Below are 21,802 nucleotides of genomic sequence, written 5' to 3' on the forward strand. Positions count from 1 at the left end.
TTATCACCGGATTGCACTTGAGATGTCAATGATGATATAAAGCGTCTCGTTAGTCTATAATAAGAGGGTGGGAAAGGGGAGAAATTCAAGTGTCTCGAGAGAAGAGCTGTAGTTTAATATAGTCGCGTTAATCTATTATTCACGTGTATATATATATATATATATATATATATATATATATATATATATATATATATACAAAGATATATATTTCATTATATAATCCTTCCATTCCCTTCATCATTTCTATTGCTTTTTGCCCTTTAATCTGCAACAGTATGTCACTTTTGTCACGATCGCGCGTTATTTTATGCATTGCCAAGCGTCGTGAAACATAAAGCCAAAGCCCGGCTTTAAATGACGGCCCTTTGTCCGGCAGTTAACGTAATTACATTTTCGGGCGATTTGTGAATTTCCGCAGTAGTGGAACATTTTCATGGAAAACTGCAGTAAGAATGCCCTTTGCTGTCACGTAACGCTCTGGAAGAATCAAGTGTATATTAATGTTATGAATATAAAACATCTGCGAGTCCCTTTTCATATCAAATTTTTCTCTTGTGAAGAGTTTTGGTATAAGTTGGCAAAAAAATATCTCAATGCTGAATTGGAAAAAAATTTATACAAACAACTCGAGAAACTGACTTTTGATCTAGATATTAAAAGGGGGTTTGTGCCAGTCAAACATTTTATTTCACCATAAAAGCAACGATTAGCATGTCAAGGAGCTTGAATATATCCGTGCAACATGATAAAAAAAAAAGCAATACGCACGAATTTTACAATCCTTATGTATTATATTTGTTTCTCGGTGTCAAAAACACACTCGACTGGTTCGTATCTTTTGTATATATCGTTTGTGGCTCGTGTGACGCAAAGTAGTAAAAAACATCCCGGATACGGTACGGAAACGACGCCACTTTACACCTCTGTGGTTTTCTCATATTGCGCTTGGCCTTTAACATCGGACTGTAACTTCAGAAAACAATTTTAAAAGGCGTAAAAAAGTGAATTGTTTCTTTATGGATTATTTACTAATAAAACAAACAAGAATTATATATATAATTTCCAATATGATTGATCTGTTTGATGAACCTTTTTATTCTTATGTTAGTCGTTTTTACGACTTGATGGGATTTTTATATCGCATCAAAAATTATCCGAATAGAGCAGACCATTAAAATGTCTATAAAAGGAAATTCTTGAGCAGCTTGTTATCGATACTTACAAATGCAAAGAATGAAATCGTAGAATTCATTTTTGTCATCTGTTCGCTCGTGTTCGCCAATCACATTCTAAACATCCTAGATATTCATCGGATTTCTGCGCGAAATCCTATTAGCGACGTAGAACCCGACTGAAATGCATGTCCTGTAATTCAGCGATTATATCCGCTATTACAATTCAGCCGTACGTGCAAACGATTCGCTCGTGGACAAAAGCGACAAGGTGATCCATAACAAATTGTCTGAGGGCAAGTACTAATCGTGGAAGCGTTGGAGAACGAGACGATTGTCGGACACCATAAATGACTGTTTGGTCCGAGCACGATTTAATCTATGAATGGATCGCGTCAAGAAAACCACCGTTAATCGCGTTAGAACGAGATGCTTCCGAAGATATATGCTGCTCATTTCCTCTGATAATCGGATTTTGCAGAGTCTACCCAACACAACACAACAAGAGTGTGTATATATACATATATATTTATATATCTGTGCTCTCTCAACTTCAAGTATTTTAAAGCTGTAATGTCATAATATTCTTAAAATCGTATATTTAATAAATCAATATATATATATATCTATATATATATATTTATGTGTCTGTATCTTCTCAATTTTAAGTATTTTAAAGCTGTAATAATCTGAAAATCATATAATTTTATAATTGTAAAAGCGGTTTACTGAGAATTTTAATGTCAAGTTTAATTCGAAAATCAATTTCTAGAGAGTTTTGCAATTATAAATCCTCTTGCCGCGAATTCTTAAACAAAGTTCAGAAAATCTGCTCGCAGGCATCGATATCAGGTACGCTTATCCCGGGAACTTATATCCCTGCCTCTTCGGCTTTTGAATCTCGTTTGCGCGAAGGATTAATCGCGAGTATGGCAACGACAACGAATAGAAGGAGCGGATAAAGATGAAAATGAGAAACGCCATCGTTCGTCTTTAATATTTTCAAAGTATTTAAGATAGATGTATCCTTCCACTTGAAAAATTATTGAAAATTAACTAGAAACTAGTCGAGATATATATATAATATATGCCCGAGAGAGTTGAATTATGATTGATAGAGATGCGCAATATTTTTCAACATAATATTAAAATCTTTTCGCGTGTATATATATTGTATATATATTTTTTCCTCTCTAGAAATGCGCTATAAATACCTAAAATATTTTCGTTCAATCCGTTTGAATTTCGCCCACAGAACATTTTCGTGCGCGGTTTTTGCGTGCTGCGATGAACTTATCATTCTGACATAACGACCGTTATGCGGTCGCGGTGACAACGTTGAAATATCAAGTAGCAGGCTGCATAAAAGTCACCGGGCGAAAACCAAGCTGGTCTCTCACTGAAGCCCAGCGGATTACGCGCTATGGTTGAAAATGCGGCCCGCGGTTTTCTGCTGACCGCGCCGCTGCGATTCACGGTTCGCAATAAATTCAAGCACATTTCGGCGATGCTCCTACCTACTTATACTTAACTATACGTTACAACCTACGCGCGTACCATAGAATTATATTATCCAGTCGGATATGGGGCGCGACTGTATGTATATAGCGCGAGACCGCGTAAAATTATAACGCTGCCTGGCGTTTCTAATTTCGGTGAATACGCTAATGTTTCACAAAATGCATTGGGTCACTTAAACGGGTAATGCACGTGGATGCGAAAGGTCAAACCGCATTGTAATATCGCAATCTAATATTACCGCTATTGTAATATATAACAGTAATGTTTTGTATAATATTATAAAAAGAAAGTATTAGCTATAATATTCGTATATTATACGTACTATATTATATATATATACGAATAATAAAATATACATATTATATATATATATATATATACTAATAATAAAATATGAATATTTTACACACGCGACATCTAAATTTTTTTATAACTAATATTTACATCAACGACAGTTTATATTGTTATTTTTAAACTAGTTTTATAACTAATATTTATATTAACGGTTTATACTGTTCCCGGGTAAAATATCACTATCTGTTACACGAATTACTGTGGAACGGTACTAAATGATTAATAATCAAAACAAATGTGCCATCTATTTTAGAATTTATATTCGTCGATGATGCAGTCGAAAATTTTTTGCGAGGCCGTCATACTCGGGATATGTTGCTCTTGTTTCTTGTACGACATTTATTACGTGCCTAGATGCACTTTGTAGCTCGTTAGTTCGCGATGCACCCTTTCAATCGTGCAGCAATCCCCTCACTACTTTTGCTACACGAGTCTTCGGCGCTCTTGCGAGTGGTACGACCAGAAAGGAGAAAGAGAGAGAGAGAGAGAGACAGAGAGACAGAGAGAAAAAACGAAGAACGAGAAGAGCGTTAAAAAAAGAGCACTAAAGTAGAGACGTCGCTAGAGCTTTATCCACTTGTCGTTTGTCAGTAAAGTGATCTAATTTCGGCAGAAAGGACGATTTAAACGTCGCTTGATTTCACCATCTTGTGTAACACATCTCTGCCGTGAAAATACAACCGGAAGACACAATGGCTCGGTTTGACCGAAAAGTTATGCGACAAACTAGTAAATCAAATTCATTAACATATGCACGTGTAATAATCCGAGTGTAATTGTGTTGTATATATCCAAATAACAATAAATTCGATATTTTTAAATAAACTCTAATAATAAAACGAAAATGTATTTAAGCAAACTCGTTTAAACATAAAATTAGATATCGATGATAAATTGATCATTCGAACAATTGCATTATGAATCTTACAACGCTATATTGATTCCAAAGTAGGGAACAAAGATTACTTCCAGTATAGAGATGATGCAGTGTAAAACTTCGCGAGAGAACAATAGTATTTTCTTAACTAGTTCAATTATCTCTTTAATCGTTGGGGTGATTTAGTTAAGTAACGAACGGAAATATCGACCAAAGTTAGTGTTCTTCAGAGCGCATCATCGATGTCGTTTTAATGCGTGCACAACTGAAGTATTTTCTGTGCTAAGAAAGAATTATATATTTGTTAAGTGCATCAGTCATAATGATGTATCGCGAGATTACAAAAATATCAGAATATTTTTCAAGACTTTTCAATAAATTTTGAGTTACAAAATCTATATCTCTCGCATAATATAATACATAATAATAATTATTATATAATACATAATACATAATAATTATTATTATATAATACATAATACATAATAATTATTATTATATAATACATATATATTTTAATATCGATTATAATATAATATAAATTATAATATGAAATAATTTAATTATAATATAAAATGATTTATTTAAAAATTTAATAATAATAAAAAATTATTTTTCTTCAATTCTCTTCGGGATAAAACAAAGCATTTTTAGTTGCGAATATTTTACAACAGCAATGAAATAAATGAAATAAGGCTCGGGTTTATACACGAGTAACTAACCGCATAATGTAAATAACGTCCCGAAATAATCCCTCGTAGGATCAATGAATCATCGGATTTACACAAATTTCGCGCCCGCATCATTTCGGTTGTATTATTGTAATCCTTATACATAGCATTTAAAGCTCGTTATATGCTATATATGTCAGAACTAATAGCAGAATATACATTAAATACTTAATAAAAAAACATTTCATCTTCCTGCTTTTTTTCACATATTAAAAAATTATTATATATTGTAATTAATATATGCATATATATTGTTAGTATATATATATATATATATATTATATAAATTATTTAAATCTATAAATTTAATATTGATATTACGTTAATATAAATGATTAAAATATGATCTCTTTTCTCTTGCACGTGTTTTCATGAAATTAAACATTTTAATTTTTTTACAAATTTAACTCAGATGTTGCAATTATTTATATATGAATGATAGCTTCCAAATATATATATATATATAACAGTTATATAAAATATCAATAATATAAAAATCAATTTTATAAACGTATGTGTAATACAAAAAAAGCGATTGATGAATTCACTTCTGACAGAGAAGAATGGGACTCATTTGTAGCGAACGGTTCTCGATCTCAAAGTCAGAAGAGAAATGGATTTCTTGTACCTACCGAGAGGAATTGACATAAATGTAGATCCACCTGTACAAATGAAGACCCATTTTTCATTTGGCAACCTTGTGATTCTGCCAACTTTTTACGATAACTTGACCGAAATCTGCGATAACTAACTACAATGCGATATCAGGCGTTACATACTATGCTACTCTAAACTCGATAAATCATATCTTGTGCTCATTTTTGCAAAATATCGACCTGACTTATATAGCTGTCTGGAACGTTTTATCTTGGAAACATTTATAAGACCGATATGGATGATATTGACGTGACTAATTTTTTGACGTGCATTGCAATAAATTTTTTATATTATGACATTTCTATATTTCGGAGAAAATAACGATACACTCCCACACACTCACACACTCACACACACACACACACATACACACATACAGTTAAAAAATATAAAGAGAAATATTAAATTAAAATCGAATATATATTACATATTTATAAAAGATTTTTATTCTGCAATTTGTATTCTGTTATCTTGCATTCATTGAATTTATATTTTGTTTACATTAAAAAAATTTTATTTTATTTTAATTCTAACATTTACTTTTTATTAATTAATTTACGTTATATGCAAAATTTCGTATTATTAATATTTCACATTTATTCTTTGTGATAATTAAACAATTTTATAATTTTAACATATGTACAACAATGATGCAACATATTAGAATATTTTATTTTATTGTAATGTAAATCCCTCTCGAGACAAAAACGCTTTTGCCAAGGGTTTTAATTATCTCACCGGTGTCACAGAATTTCATCTATTATAATAAATCGAAACGCATTATATTATCCCCTTTCACTAATCGATAAACATAATTATTCCACGTCAGTTTTACAACATAAAAGTTTGCGGTGGAAACAAAGCTTGGTGGGTCAGTGACAAGAAGGAAAAAGGAGAGAATCGGTAACCCTCCAGCAAAATGAGCTATAGATCATAAGCTACCGCACGACGAAGATTGATTAGTACAGATTCATTTGTTCGATGACTTTTTCTTATTAACTCTCTTTCTTTCTCTCCCATCATGTAATGATAATGTGATTATTATTCTTGGGAAATTTGGGCATCTTTTAATGAACAGGTAGATTTGACAGAGACAAAGTTTACTAACAAAATCGTTATCAAACTCGTTAATATCATAATGTTTTCTCGTAATTATTTTTACAACATTAGAGATCAGATAAAATCATTATATTCAGAGCTAATGCTAATAGACTATCAAAAACTTCGTTATTAATGTATCAAATGCTGAATTAGTAATGCCCAATTGAAATAAATATATCACTAATGTATAATTATAATAGTGTAACAAGTTTGTTAATTATGCTGTAATAAAATTCGTATCTATAATATACGATAGCAAATATAATGATTCATAAATTCAATATTATCAATATATGTATTCAATGTTAAATATATATTAATTATTTGAGCAAATATTAATGCAAAGCACGCAAGAGCTGCCCGAAATATAATGTTGTAACATTTTCGAAAAGGAAATCACGCAGGCTTTTCATTCAAATTTCTTACCAGGCTCGTTGACCGCCTTTCGGCGGTCTTCCTCGGTTGGGGACCCTTCCTAGTGGCCCCCGAGTGCTTGTACTTTCCAGTCACCGAAATTCAGCGCTGTGACAGCTAAAAAACCAGATATTCACTATCGTTAAACTACGATTTCAACACGACACGACGCGACGCGACGCGACGCGACGTAATTGTGCGCAAAGGAATTTTGGGAGCCGCCAATTTTCGCTTCCGCGTCCCACATAAATCGTCATCGCGCATACATGTCATGTACGTATGATGCATGAGTGTGTCGTGTAAATTTAAGCGCATTGTCATGCAGGGAGAGGCGTTTAATGAAGATGGCTCGGCGACACGACAGCGACCGGCCAAGATGAGCCGATCGGTACGACAGTATTTTGGCCGTATTTCAGAACGACTGCGCGTAGGACACTACGTGATTAGTGGACGGAACATCGCCAGGATCGAGGACAGAGAGGAAAAAAAAAAAAATAGAGCCGGACGTTGACGGCGGTTGACGGCGATTACATGAGAATCCTAATTAGCGTGATGACGCCTCCGGGCGTCGAGACTCTCCGGCAAACGCCGTCTCGCGGAGGTAGACATTACCGTAATTTACGTTACGGTCTCGTTGTTACATCGTCGCGTTAATAGCACGCAGGGATGAAGCTGAGCGAATTTTTCCGCAATTCGATTAAAAAAATTATCCCGGATAACGCGATGATAAACAAGAGCGCGGACGCGGAAGGAGGGGGGGGGAGAGGGCGAGGGGGCGGGGATGCAACGTTTCAGTGAAAGCGGTCGACGTTAAATCAGACACGCGCGTATAGGTGCATCGCTGTGTGCTCAGCGCGATTGGTTACGAAGCCATTTTTTAAATAAACGCGCGTAGCCCGTTATTTTTTCGCCGTAGTTTTTTTTTGCACCTCGCTTTTGTAACGAAAAGCAAACGTTATTCGCCCATGTAACGTGCGAAAATATTCATAGCGCTTGGTCATCTTGTACACAGTTTGATCGTTCGATTTCTCATAAAGAACTATAGAGATTCACGATTTTTTACACATTCATGAAAAACACATATATCAAGGTATAACAAATTTATTACGTTCCATCACGAGTTTAACGACTATAACGAAAACTTTGTCAACTCTCTTACAGACTATTTTTTTCTAAAGCGTTGTAAAGAGCAGAAAGGTATACCACTACAGAGTTGAGTGAGGAATTATTTTGTAACATCCACAAAAAATTAACGCGGATTCGAGGATTCTTATTGCCGTTTAACAATTGACGTAGCAATTCAACCTTTGCACCGTTATTTCTTTCCTCCCGTTGTTTCAAGCGTCGTATGTTCACGGAACACTTCTCGAAAGTATCCACGAGAGTGGCGTTCGTTTCCTGGACTCGAGCCAAACGGAATCTTTCTACTTTGCGAGTATCGCGACAACTATCTGCCGAGTCAGTTTCACTCGCGAAAAACAATACGGATGGAACAGGCCAGTCGCGAGTCTCACTTCAATCCATTTCCGCGTATTCTCCGTATTTTTTTATCACCTTCCCGTCGTTCCGTTTCCCGGCGATTCCGCACGGTTTCTCGAATTTGCATCGGGATCGGAGATCGAAGTGCCGTTCATGGGGTGATAAAAATGCACGAGAGCAACGGGATACGATGCGGCCGGTGAATAAGAATGAATGGGCGGACGCATCGCGGAGGAAAAAAGAAAAACGGAAAATAGAACGGCCTGTCGCGGAGGCTGATGAAGATCCTTGCTCCGTCACGACCGTCGCGAAAAACTGTAGCGAGAGGGAAGCGAGTAATTGGACACCGGGTGGCTATATTAGAGCACGCGAAGACAGACGGAGATGAAGAACGAAGAGACGGCGAGAGCGTCGAAGAGATGGAAAGGAAAGAGGATGGACCGAGAAAGAGAAAAGAGAGAAAGAGAGAAGACGAAGACGCTGAAAGCGGGACGGAAGTGAGACGACGAAATTGATACAGCGTCAGTGAGCGAAAAAGAAAATAATATAAGTGAAAGGTGGATAAAGGGGTAAGTCTTTAAAAAGCGGAAAGTAAGAAAGGATCAAGCACATAGGGCTGAAGAAACTTGAAAGAGATTGTGATGGCAATAGTGGGCGTTTTGCTATAAGATAAAGAGAAAGAAGGGCAGAAAGCAAAAGAAAAGGGGCAATGGAGCGAAATAGAAAGTAGATGGCAAAATCGTCAGAGAATATAAGTCAATGGCAAAATAAGAAAAGGAAGAGAGAGAAAACGGAAAAGTGGGAGAAGCCAAGTTAATATAAAGCGAAGTAAACCGAATGCATACGTAAATGGAACAAAACTTAATCAAGAGGAATGAAAAAAGAAAAAAAAAATTAAAAGAGTTAAGAAATGAATCTGTTAAAAAAAAAGAAATTAGAAGAGAGAGAACAATAAACGCAAATATTTTCACTCCGCGAAGGATTATTGTGTAATATTTGTAGCATCAAGAGAGTAATCAAAGAAAGCAAACAAAATAGAACATAATAAAAATAAAAAGAATTAAAGAAGCTCTCTCTCTCTCTCTCTCTCTCTCTTCATATATATAAATGTATATATAAAATAACATATATAGGATTTGGAATAAAATATAAATAGAATAAAATGTTTAAATAAAAGGGATAATGTGTTGCCTGCTTAAAAAAAAAGACGGATTGAAGAATCCACTCTAAAGTGACAGAAAATCTTAATGAGAAGCTGTGTAATAATAGCAAGTAAGAACGCGAGGAATTCAATGTAAACTAAAACAAAAAGATAGTTAATAAAGAATTTTGAAAATAGTAATAGGAAGTTACGTATAGAATTCGAGGACAGCAAGGAAGACTAAAGTGAGATGTTCCAAGACAGTTTAACGTTAAAGAAGATAAATGTATAAAGAGAAAAAGAGAAAGAAATAGAATTTGGAATCAAAAGTCACAAGTACAAAAGAATAAGAATGAGCGGAATCGGCAAGACAGGAAGAAACGTGGCGAAAAATTCGAATGGAGACAGATTCAATGGACGATAGTCGGAGAACAGAGTCACTCTTGCAGCGACTTATTTAATTTATTATGGAAAAGGAGGTAAGACATAAAAAAAAAAAAAAAAAAAAAAAAGAGAGAGAGAGAGAGAAAAATCTCGAGAGAGGAATCAATTTGAAGCATGAAGAATGGACATAGAAGGACACAGATATCCAGGGAGAATATCGCCCGCCATCGTCATTATCGCGATCCAGCGCGTGTTCACGCGCGTGCGTACGTGCGTGCACGGTACCGTTTTAGTATCCGAGCGTACCGGTGCGCACCGGTGTGCATTATCTAACACTTAAAATTAGACAGCGATGGCGATGGTAGCGACGAGAGACGACGACGATGACGACAGAGGCGACGATGATACTCTCTCTCTCTCTCTCTCTCTCTTTCTTTCTCTCTCTGTCCCTCTCTCTCTCTCTCTCTCTCACTCTATTTCATGATCTACAAGAGGAGGGAAAAAACCGGATGGACATTTCCGTTAAATGCGATTCCCATGGATTACGATGCGCCGACGATGCACTTGCACTAATCACGTGGTGTAAAACTTCCTCTCTCCGGCGAGACACTATCTTTCTTTTTTGTTACAGCACTTTACTTTTTTTTTTTTACCGCACGATATGCGCTCTCTCGCTCGTTTCTCCCGCGGTCTCTCTACCTCTCTTTCTCTTTATTTCTCTACTGCTTCCGGCCTTACTTTCCGGCGCCGTATCGCTTTAAGTAGGAGTGTGGTGTTTATCGTATGTGGTGTGGATGACGAAGATGCCGAGATGAGAGACGAGGTTTACTCAGACGCACCGCGATTCGTCCGGGCCGGCTGGCCGCCCGTCTCAGAGTGAATGTCTTATTAGTTATTTCTGGTTTAGCTACCTTCGTCGGCGCTCTGTTCCTCCTCCTTCTTTTCTTGATCTTCTGCCCGAGAAACCGGACTCCCTTTTCCGCCCGTCCTCCCGCATCGCTCCCGATCATTCTCAAGCGTTCGAACCTGATCTGCATCGCGCCATCGGTCGTGCAAGCTCGAAAGCTCCCGTGGATCAGAGCTTGCGGCGAATTTCCATATGCTCGACGAGATCAACCAAATCCGCGATGGGATGATCGGAATTTCTCGATCGTTGCAGCCAAATATCGAAGTCGTTCTGGACAATCGGATCTTAGAAAAGGAGATTCACTTTGGAAGGGATCAGCCGCGACACAAAATCCTTTCTTTTGTCCTTGAAACATTTTAATGAGATTTCGAGTACAGCCGTTCGTTCACGGGATATTGGATGCTTCGCGGAATTTTGAGATATTTTTTTCTCCGCTCTTGGCACGTGTCTCATTATTGTTCTTGTTAATTCATTTATCAAAAATAAGGCTCAGGATGTCAACAGTTTTATTGCTTTTTTTTATATTTTCTGAAGCGCAAGTCGAAAATAAGTCTTGCAACATATGAGATATCGTGACAGAAACGGCGGCAAAGTCCTGATGAATTCTGGTCCCGCGAAAACTTGTGCTTTGGTGAAGGTCTGGTATATCCGACGATGCTTCTCTTTAACCTTCCGGGGGTGAAGTTTACGACTACGTGTAACTTCTTCTCTCTCTGCCCTCGGTTATTCTCAATTGTTGCTTTTACAACCCCTGAATTTTGTTCACACTCCCAAATAATACGCGCGTATGTCACACGTTTTATCTGTATTTTAATAAAAATTATAAGAACCAAGCGAATACATTGGTTAAATGGACGCGTCGCGCTTGGGGTACCTCCTAAGGGAAACCTATTTAGTGCTTGTAACATTAAACTTTATTGCGCGATAAGACTGTTCATTTTATGAGAATTAAAAAGATTCCGCCGTACTCTCTCTCTCTCTCTCTCTCTCTCTCTCTCTCGGAAATGCAAATCTCTTAAATTTCTACACAAATTGTACGCGTGTATAAATTCTTATATATAAGCGTTGTTTGCGTAACATTCTACTTTTTACAATGTAACCAAGATTAATGTAAAGCTATTAAATTGCAATGAAAAAACTTATTATTATCCAAGAATGAAAAAGTAACAAAACAGCAATATTTAGAAAATATTCGTGATATATTAATCGTGATTAATTTTATTTATAATAAAATAGAGACGCATTCTACGAAAACGTTTCTCTATTTTCATTTAAAATAAAGATTGAGAAGATTTATAAAGAAACGAAAAGAATTAATCGTTGAATATATGCAATAGTCTGCAGATAATTATAATAATTCACCTAAAAGAAATTTTAAATAATTATCGGTGAAAGAACATTAATGTTAATTGTGTTAAAATAAATCATGTAAGACGAGAGCGAAATTTGTCCGCGTTTAGTATCGTTAACATGGCAAGTAAGATTGCTTCTGAGAGTTCAAAATAAACGGAAACTTTAACTTGTATCGATTAACTCATCCGTAAAGTCACGTTCGAACGTGAAAGAGAGTGGGAGGAAAGATTCTTTCTCTCTCTCCCTCTTCTCTGCGCTCGCGTCGGCGGTGCTTCCTCTTCCAAATACGGATAATGTGTTAAAAGAGATCTCGTTAAAGTATGTGACCCGTTACCAAGCCCGACGAGAGAACGGGCGAGTTTAAAAGATGACAAAGTGGATGCCGGCGCACTACGTACGGGCTGCAGGTTGCTCGACGTAACGACCCTTACATCCCCATTTATGGCTTCCTATCCTTTCAAAAGCCCGGCGGTAATAAATGATAGCGAGAGTAAAACGCGCCGGACTGGAGAGAAACAGAGAGTAAGAGAAAATAAGAGAGACAGAGATAGAGAAAGTAAAAGAGTTGACTTTTTCTATAGGTTGCACCGACGGGTAATTAGACGCGGTGAATTAGTTCACGGATCGTTACGTGTGGCCAATAAAGCCGTTTGCGAAAAGTATTGGCCCGACGTGACAGATTGTTGAACTTTCGCGAGTGTGAATTACATATATTATACCACACGTGTTATCTCAGAAACACACGCGCACACATAGCCCTTTCCCGTGAAACCTACATTTAATCATCTAATATAACGCATCTGTTAACAATTATACTTTATTTCTGAGAGTAATTCAATAGAATACCCGCAGCGGATGAAATGTTACTCTCGCGCATAGAATAAGTCGAGCAAGAATAATGAAGGAAACGTACAAAAAGAGGCAAAAAATTGTAATATGCAGTAAATATCAGGAGAGAAGCAAAATCACGATGAATATTGCAAAAAACTGTCAGTACAATTACTTTGTATAATTGTATAACTTTCGGAGCTTCAACACGATTCGAATTTCAGACTGGCTCTCTCTCGGGGGCAATATGTGTATATATATATATATATATACGTATGGGTAATAATATAACAGAATTATTATCAACATTTAGCGTTCAATTTGATATTTTCAATATCAGTAATTTAATATTTTCACTTTGACGTCAGGAAATTTTTTATTATTTTTTTGGCAAAAATTTTAATCAAGAATTACCTAGTATTTTTAAAAGAGAGTCTAGAATTTTGTGTAACATTTTTCTCTGTAAAATTGAAATTCTACAATATATCATTGATTATTTAATATATAATTCGGTATAAAGTTATATAATTGCCTTTTTGTATATTATTTATTTTTTTTTCTCTTAAAACAATTTTTTTCTAACTTTTGCCGATTCACTTATTATATATATTAGCTAATATGATACTTTTAATTTCATGCAAAAAATAATTAAAAATCTTTTTAACCAACAATCACAGAGAGATTCGAGACGACATAAGTGTTCTATTCAACCAGTAAGTCTTTTAATTAAATAGCACCAGTATTATTTTTTATCGCAAGTAGTAATAATTCAGTTTAGTATGATAGCTTTAATGTCTCGTCAAACTGTTATGCGATGTAGCTTCTCTATTGTCATTGGTACTTGATTTTGATGTTTTCTCATAAAATTGCTTCTTGAATTTTTCGTGCATTGCGTCGAGCGACTCGCAGGATTTAAACGATTATATATTGTGGCAATAAAGGGAAACGAGACGCTTAAAAATTTACATGATACATGTATAACACGTATGTACTTTGTTACGCTCTGTTACACTCTCAGCATCGCATCGCGTGCATGTATGTATAAATCTGATCTTACATCCTCGTATAAAAACAAGCGTATGTGGAATACCGTGTTCTCGTTTCGGCTGATAAGATTAACCCAGAAATTCCGCTTCTCCACTCTAAGTGGATTCCAAATCAGCAACGATAGTATGGATATCTCTTGGAAAAATCAAAGACGACACTTGGCATTTGAAATTTCTTGGCCCAGTTTAATTGGATTCCAAGAGTCAATGCGGTACACTAAATCGATCCAAGAATTGCAATAAAATTTTTTAGAAAAATTCGAATCAAAATATCAAATTAATTCTAATATACAGAATCATGAAAATATATTATTGTATTGTATTTCGTAAAATATAAAAACTTTATCAAAAAATAAATATTATATTAAAATTTGAAATATATGTAAAATTTGGTTTTCGCAATTTATTAACCCTTTGAGTCACAGCGGGTCATCCAGAGACCTACCTTTTTTTTCGTAGTTTTTTATTGTTTTAACTACTTTTTTATCAACAAATATCGGATTTTTTGTTTCTACAGAGTTTCTAGAACATCAATAAGTGTAAAAAAATATAAACAGTCATGAATTGTTAATTGCAAAAATACCATATATAAACAAACAGTCAAAATTAGTACTTTTTTACGAAAAAATGCATTTTCTACTAATCTATTATGACAATAAATATGGCAATTTTTTTATAATCTTAGTACACTCTAAAGTATTTTTCAGAATTTTTTTAGAATTTTCCACCGTATTGTTTTTGTTAAATTCTCCTTTTTTTGATAAAAAATATATAAAAAACAATATTTTCTGTTCTAAATTAAAAGTAACAGTCGTATTCTTTTTTAAATTTTTTCTCTGAAGGTTTTTTTAGATCGCAGAATCTGAATCTAAAGGAAAAAAAATTTAATTTCCAAAATTTAATATAGGGATCCAATATGGCGGAAGTAAAATTTCGTCTGCCATATTGGATCCGCCATCTTGAATTTTGAAAATCTGACAACGGATTCGTATCAAATTTTATAAAATACTGACAATTAGAAAAATTCGTGACTCAAAGGGTTAATTGATAAAAATTCAACTACACGGCACGGTAAAATCATTCTCAGTCATCAATACAATTACGAAGAAACGTGCCTCAAATTCCTTCGCGCAAATTTTCATCATTTATCTCGATCGAGTTTCTTAAAAAACATTTTCGTACTTTTATCAGCGAGAGAGAGAGAGAGAGAGAGAGGAATATAAATCGGAAGAGAATAAATGAAGACACAACGTCGGCGAAGAGTTATGAGAATTCACAATACGCCACATCACGTCGCAGCCACGAGAACACCTTATCGCGTGAACGCAATGGCAATTTATTTGTTTGCCAAGAGACGATCCAGTCTCTTGATCAGGACATATTCGAAGACGCGTGTGCGGCGCGGCGGGTTGAACTTGCGAAGGAAGCTCTGCAGCGGGGATTTTTCTTTTTATACTGCGGCTGTGAAAGTCGCACGATAGCTCGGCGATGCCATTTTCCGCGAAAGCTCCTTCGCAGTCTTTGTAATGCAGCCGACAAAATGTCGTTGCGCATTGTTGCGAAATCTCGTAACGTCAATCACTCAGTCAGTTGAGCGTTTATTCTGTTTCTAAAATGTATACCGACGTTTTCGTGACAGACTGCCGTTTGATACTTACGGTTCGACTATTCGTCTCGTAATCTTAAGCTGCTGCCATGATTTGACGCTATAAAATGAGATTTCGGCGTGTTGTCGCGTTCGTATAGATCCCAAATGAGGACGTAAGTCGACAATAAATAAATCCTTTAAACAAATGGAAGTGAAAATCCGACGTGAATATCTCACACGCTTTGTTTATAAAGCTATCGTGATTATCAGTTTTTATACAATATATATCTCGACCTTCATTTAATGATAATTTTCAGCGTTAGAATTTATCGTATTGTTGTTAGATATATGTTACTCGACACATCAAAACGATCGTCAGAAATAATATTTGAAAGATTTTGGCAAGTTACTGACGACATTAATATCTCCACGTGTTCATATAATCTACGATGACCTTGCGAGAATAGATATCTACGGGACATTAAATTCTTAGTATTTTGCAAGTAAAATTTATACAATGTTCAACATATTAATCTTGATGGAATATCGTCGGCTCTCATACATCGATCGAGGTAAAAAATACACCGAGGTCGCGGCAAACTTTTGCGTAGAACGAAATTGTCGTTCTAACTTTGAGATAAGCATATGATTATAAAACTATTGATGTTTCCATTCAGCTCTTGCACTTTTTTCTCATTTTTCTTGTAGAAATACATTAAAGTCAATAAGCCATTATAACTAATATTTGTGTATCATAAAATAGAAATTATATTTTTTTTAAATTTAATCATTGATATAAAATTATATTACCGCGATTACATAGTAAAATTTCAATTAAATATTCTTCTTTGGTGGCTATTATAAATCTTGCCACTCTAGTGAATAAAGTCGGTTAATAATAAGCAAACTGGTTCGATCGTCATCCATCTGGAACGTGGAGAATGCGATAGACTTGTAGACCGAATTTTGAAGTTCGCCTTCGGTTACATCGCACAATGGACATTGTACGGAGACCTGTATCCCTACCGGCCGTTTAACGTAAATGGCTACATGAGCCGAAACAAAGGGCTCGTCGAACTAACAATAAGCCTATACACGGTTGGCCAAACAGGTGTTTCCTGCCATGGTCCTTCGAATTACGTCACATTATCTGGATGAGTTATAGTGCACGGTAATTGCCATCGATCAAAATTGATCATATTTCTATGATGCGCATCTTTTCATTTCATTTACTTACTCAATAATTAATGATAGAGACACAATAGATGATGATCACTTTAAAACCTTCCTTACATGATTGTAATTGATAAAAATATAACTAATGTAAAAATATATTATTACTTTAAATAAATAGTGCTATATTTTTTTATATACGCTATTTTAAGTAGGCGAATAAACGTGAAGGCTTATAATTTTACAATAATAAATCATTTATTTAAATATTATTTTTTTACACCATATCATTATGTGTAAAAGAATTTAGGCATTATACAATCGCGGAAAAATTTTTTCTCAAATGCTATTACATTCAGAAATTTATTTCGCGCTTTATATCAGTGCACTACTCGAGGCTCCGCGTGCTACACCCCTAGTTGCTATTTTCACTATCGCCCACGGGTTATTTATAACTGTAACGAATGTACGACAGACACGTTTCGTTGGCGGCGCGCAACTCCTACTTGATGGAAAATACATCTCAATCTAATTTATAACTGAATATCGCATCAGGATAGCCCGTTCTAACTTATCACATTATTTAGTATTACTTCAGTATCATCGACTACGCGGATCGCAATTATTACGTATCTTATTTTCTCGCGTATGCGACTAACTTAATTTCACCGTCAGTTTATGATTTCTGTTTGTTGCAAAACTTTTGCGTAGATTCGAAGACGTTAAATTGTACTCGCACTTTGAAGGAATTGCAAGTACATAGAGTCTATTTATTGAGACGATAGATGCAATTCTCTATATATCGTTGTTCTTAAAATAATTATTATATTTTCCGCAAATCGTCGAACATTCTTAAAATACGCAGACAGAATTTTTTTCCTCTCTCTTTTTTTAAGCTGATATCTTTTTTGAAATAATGATCTAAAATTCTTTCCATCGTTCATGCAAGACTGCATAAGAAAATATTTTTATAAAGCCATTTTTTTTTAATTATTGATAATATTACTTTATTCATCTGTATATAATGTAAATTTTAACTAAATATAATATCCTTTTACATAAATAATCGAGAAAGCCCAGACATACGATATAACAATATAATTATAATGGCACGATTGTTATCTAGTTTAGGTCAAATGATATATGCAAGCTTCTGTTAAAGCCCATTAACGATACAAACTATTAATAACATATATTAGGTATAATTATAAATATTATTATACATATCACATTAATTGTCGAATCAAAGAATTTATCAATAATAATGTATTTCTGTCGACACACACACATATTTAAATATTATCATAATAATAATAATAACCACGATAAATTCAGTGAGATTAAATAAAATGTGTACAATAATTATTTATTGCATGTTTTATTTAATCATATTATACATTTATCGTTTCATCCATGAAAGTTATAATTATAAATGCAATGTCCAATTGCTGCAATTTGCGACTGTAATATAATGCTCCATTGTCTCTAAATGATAAACGTAATTAAATTCCCGTTATTTCAAACGTAATTAAATGCTCAATATAATTAAAAAGACAATTCTTACAGGCAATTTGTGCGTATTTTAGTATCAACTCTTGTTACACGCATACATCGTATAATAATTATTCAAACGTTAATCACTCGGCCGCCTAATTATTATACTCGCAATTGGGTAAATTCGTAACTTATTAACTCGATGAATGAGCGCTTTTATTATTATTAGTCAGAAATTTATTAACAAGTAACTTTTCAGGCACTATCTGTCTTCGATTTCCATTGACGGCCTGCAATTTTATAACGTATAATCTATACCAAGCATTCATATTCATATACGCGGAAAGGATAATTTATATCTGATGCTCTATACATTTTGACGACTTTATCTCTGGCGTTCATTGTTCTCTCTTACAACGCGAATTGAACTAAAATTTATCATCATGGATATTTGCTACTGAATACCTTTGTAAAACGTCATTGCATGGTCCGTTAATTTTGCCGTAGTTTACATCGCGGGCATGCGTCAGGTGATACGTTACGAATTATTTGAATAGCATCGATTTATATTAGGGAATACGTCATATGTCCAGATTAATATACCCGCACGTTCAATCACTATCGATGTTAGAATATTCTTCGCTGAAATAATAAATCTGCATTCGACAAGGATACATTATTATGGATACAATAATAATTTTTGATCAAAATAGTAAATTATAAAAAATATATAATTTAGATAACAATCTGTCATATCTCTTACATCTGTTACATCTAACAGACTACAAAATATGACATTATAATAAAATCACATACGGTTATGTAAATTCTTTCGCCTCGTAAAATTTTGTACTGTTATTAATTCGTGACATTTAATTAGCAAAATGAAAATCAGGATGTTGGAGGGTAATGTAAGGGTTGGTTAATATCTAGCAGGTGGTTAATCGTTTCAGGATTATTGGTCCGTATTAATGCCTATAGGCTGTTTAAGCTGGGAAGATTAGCGATTATTGGCTACTTCGTATGTATATTGTGTATATCAATGATGCTGATTATAGACATTTTCGGTAACAATGGATTCAAGTACAATTCCTAAAGTGAAAATAGCTCGAGCTTTAATCTCGCTGACGTCGTGCAATTTGAAGAATTATATTCGTCTTTAATGGCTCTCGAAACATTTACAATTCAACAGATATTGAAATTCGTCTCGAGTTTCCTAATAATAGAGAACAGTGAAATATAATATACGGCGATGACAATTCCGCGAACGTAATAAATTAATAATATAGAATTTAAGGCATAAATATAGTTACAAGTTTCACAAATTTTTTAAAATAAAATTTTATATGAAAGAACAAATCATGAACCATGTATATATTTTAAATAAAATCAGTCATCTCATGAAATATGTATTTTAAAATTACATTTTTATTATAAGTATATTTGCATTTGAATTTTTTATTATATATTTGCATTTTATTAAATAGTTGTATTGCATTCTTGATTTATTTTGTTTCACAGAAGGACGTTTCAGCGCCATCGGAAGAGCTGGAATTGGAATTTGCGGAACCTAGCGTGTAAGACCATTTTTCTGGCTGATAATACATCTCCGTATCTATATTCTCCCTTTTATTACTTTTCTGGAAACACTTAATTACTATTTCGTGCACTTTTGTTTAACTTGATTTGGTTACTTCGCGGCGAACTGACCACAAGTAGCAAATTTCAAAAGAGAGATGTTGATTCTTTCTCTTATCTTTTTATTAAACGACACGAGGATAAAAAATTAATGCCTGCTCGCTCCAAAATGTAATTACTATTTATAAGAATATAGATTAATTTTTTATTTTTATTAATAAAACATATTTTTTCTAAGAAAAAAGGGAAAAGGCAATATTTACATGATGAATCAAAATAAAAAAGAAATTTATATCATTTTTAAATAAATATTTCCTTTGATCTTCTGACTCGTAAATTGATTAAGACACGTCACCCTAACATCGAAACACATAAGAAAGATTCTGTTTTTTGTATACGCGTAATTCTTGAATGCTATCTGAAAATAGTTTGATGATTGCCGATCGTGATAATTTTAGTCCAAAGTGTAGGTTGAATGACGCAAATCGAGACCGGTCGAAAAACAGGAAACCCACCGTTTCGGGCTTTCCGTCTCTTGTCTACTTTGAGACCTTTTTTCCCCGATTGTGCAACACGGTTCCACACTAAACCCTTGATATATATTTTGTAAAAATCGAATCGTGCGTAAAGTTGCACTCGTGTCTGGCAAAAGCCGTTCCTTTTTTCCGCTATCGTGTATATACCGCGATCCAATTTCCTGTCCGATGCGCTCGCTCTACATGGGATCATTGTTTATTTCCGCCAGCGCGTGACAGCGAAAAAAATGCGAGTGTCGAGAAATCTCCGATACGATTTCGCGGGATTTGTAATATAAATTTGCACTGTAGAGAAAATCAGGCCTCTCGTTATTTTTCCCCTTGCTCGTTTTGCTTTATGTTATTTTTCAAATACATATATTACAATGAACGTATCGGCGGTATTGGTGTGATATTTGTGACAGTCGCGAACATGTTAAAATTTTTTCGTTTTTAACGCAACAAGTCCTCTTATATTAAAACCAGAGAATTATATTTGCCTGATAAATAATTGTTGTAAACCATTAAAAGCTTGATTGAAATACTTTTTTCCGGGCAACAAAACATTACGAAAAAAAATCTTTATTTTTATTTTAGGTAAAGTAAATTCTTTGTTTTATCCTCTTCTAAATTAATTGATTACCTACCTACCACAAGAAAGAGATAATATTAGAGAATAACGAAAGTGTGACAAGAATATTTGCATCTACGAAAACCTGATACATTAATGTTAGATAATATGTGCATGCATTCGCATAATCGTGGTAATGCAACGCGAAAGCGATCGGAGTGAGAGAGAGAGAGAGAGAGAGAGAGAGAGAGAGAGAGAGAGAGAGAGAGAGAGAGAGAGAGATAGAGGAGGGAACTACTTAATATTCACGACAATAGTGCATTTCCCGTTCACGCGAGTGTCAATATCATCGCGCCGTCTCCGCACGTTTATTGTTTCCACTCAACTGTGGATCGAAACTTTGACTTTATCTGATACAAAGTAATGAGACAGGGAGGTCGTGCGGTCGATGGAACGTCTCTACGCTGTGCCGTCGGAAAAGCTGCGGGTTTGGATGGTTTGGCTTACCGGCGTCGGCGAGATAGCCGACGAGTGGCACAAATGGCTACGGGCGAACATTGATCTGATCACGCGGATAGCCGAGCGTCTTCAAATGGTCGCGAACAACGTCCCGGGAGGCAGCGGCAAGATTGAATCCGTTGTAAGTATTGACGCTATTTCGCTAAACCTCGATACTTGAGAGACGACGTGCCGAATCAATGTTGCGTTATATATTTTTCAACTGCATTTATGCTTCTTATATAATGAATTTTTAGAGTGGAGAAGAAGCGATTTTAAATTAATATCTTTAAATGGGGCACTCTAATGGGAAAATTGATAATTTAATTACGTATAAATTTCTGACTAAGAGTTTCG

The 21,802-nt window shown here is 34.8% G+C and overlaps 2 protein-coding genes across 4 annotated transcripts in view; one reads left to right on the plus strand and one right to left on the minus strand.

The window, feature by feature from the left end:
* Positions 1–10,745, minus strand: part of Tn (tripartite motif containing protein thin) — a 72,848-nt gene extending 62,103 nt beyond the window's left edge. Inside the window, exons 1-2 of one of the 3 annotated variants that reach the window (XM_072911437.1) lie at positions 10,674–10,745; positions 6,843–6,947 (exon numbers count right to left, since the gene is read on the minus strand). The gene's annotated coding sequence lies outside the window, so the exon portion shown is untranslated. Of the gene's footprint in view, positions 1–6,842; positions 6,948–10,533 lie in introns of all 3 variants that reach the window. The other 2 variants (XM_072911439.1, XM_072911438.1) reach the window with 2 other exon arrangements.
* The window catches only part of LOC140676414 (uncharacterized), a 57,265-nt gene that overhangs the window by 27,077 nt on the left and 8,386 nt on the right, over positions 1–21,802 (plus strand). Inside the window, exons 4-5 of the mRNA XM_072911447.1 lie at positions 19,745–19,800; positions 21,380–21,587. Coding sequence (XP_072767548.1) covers positions 19,745–19,800; positions 21,380–21,587 — 264 coding nt within the window. The remainder of the gene's footprint in view (positions 1–19,744; positions 19,801–21,379; positions 21,588–21,802) is intronic.

Source organism: Anoplolepis gracilipes, chromosome 2 (genome assembly GCF_047496725.1).
Source record: "Anoplolepis gracilipes chromosome 2, ASM4749672v1, whole genome shotgun sequence".
NCBI classification, from domain to species: Eukaryota; Metazoa; Arthropoda; class Insecta; order Hymenoptera; family Formicidae; genus Anoplolepis; species Anoplolepis gracilipes.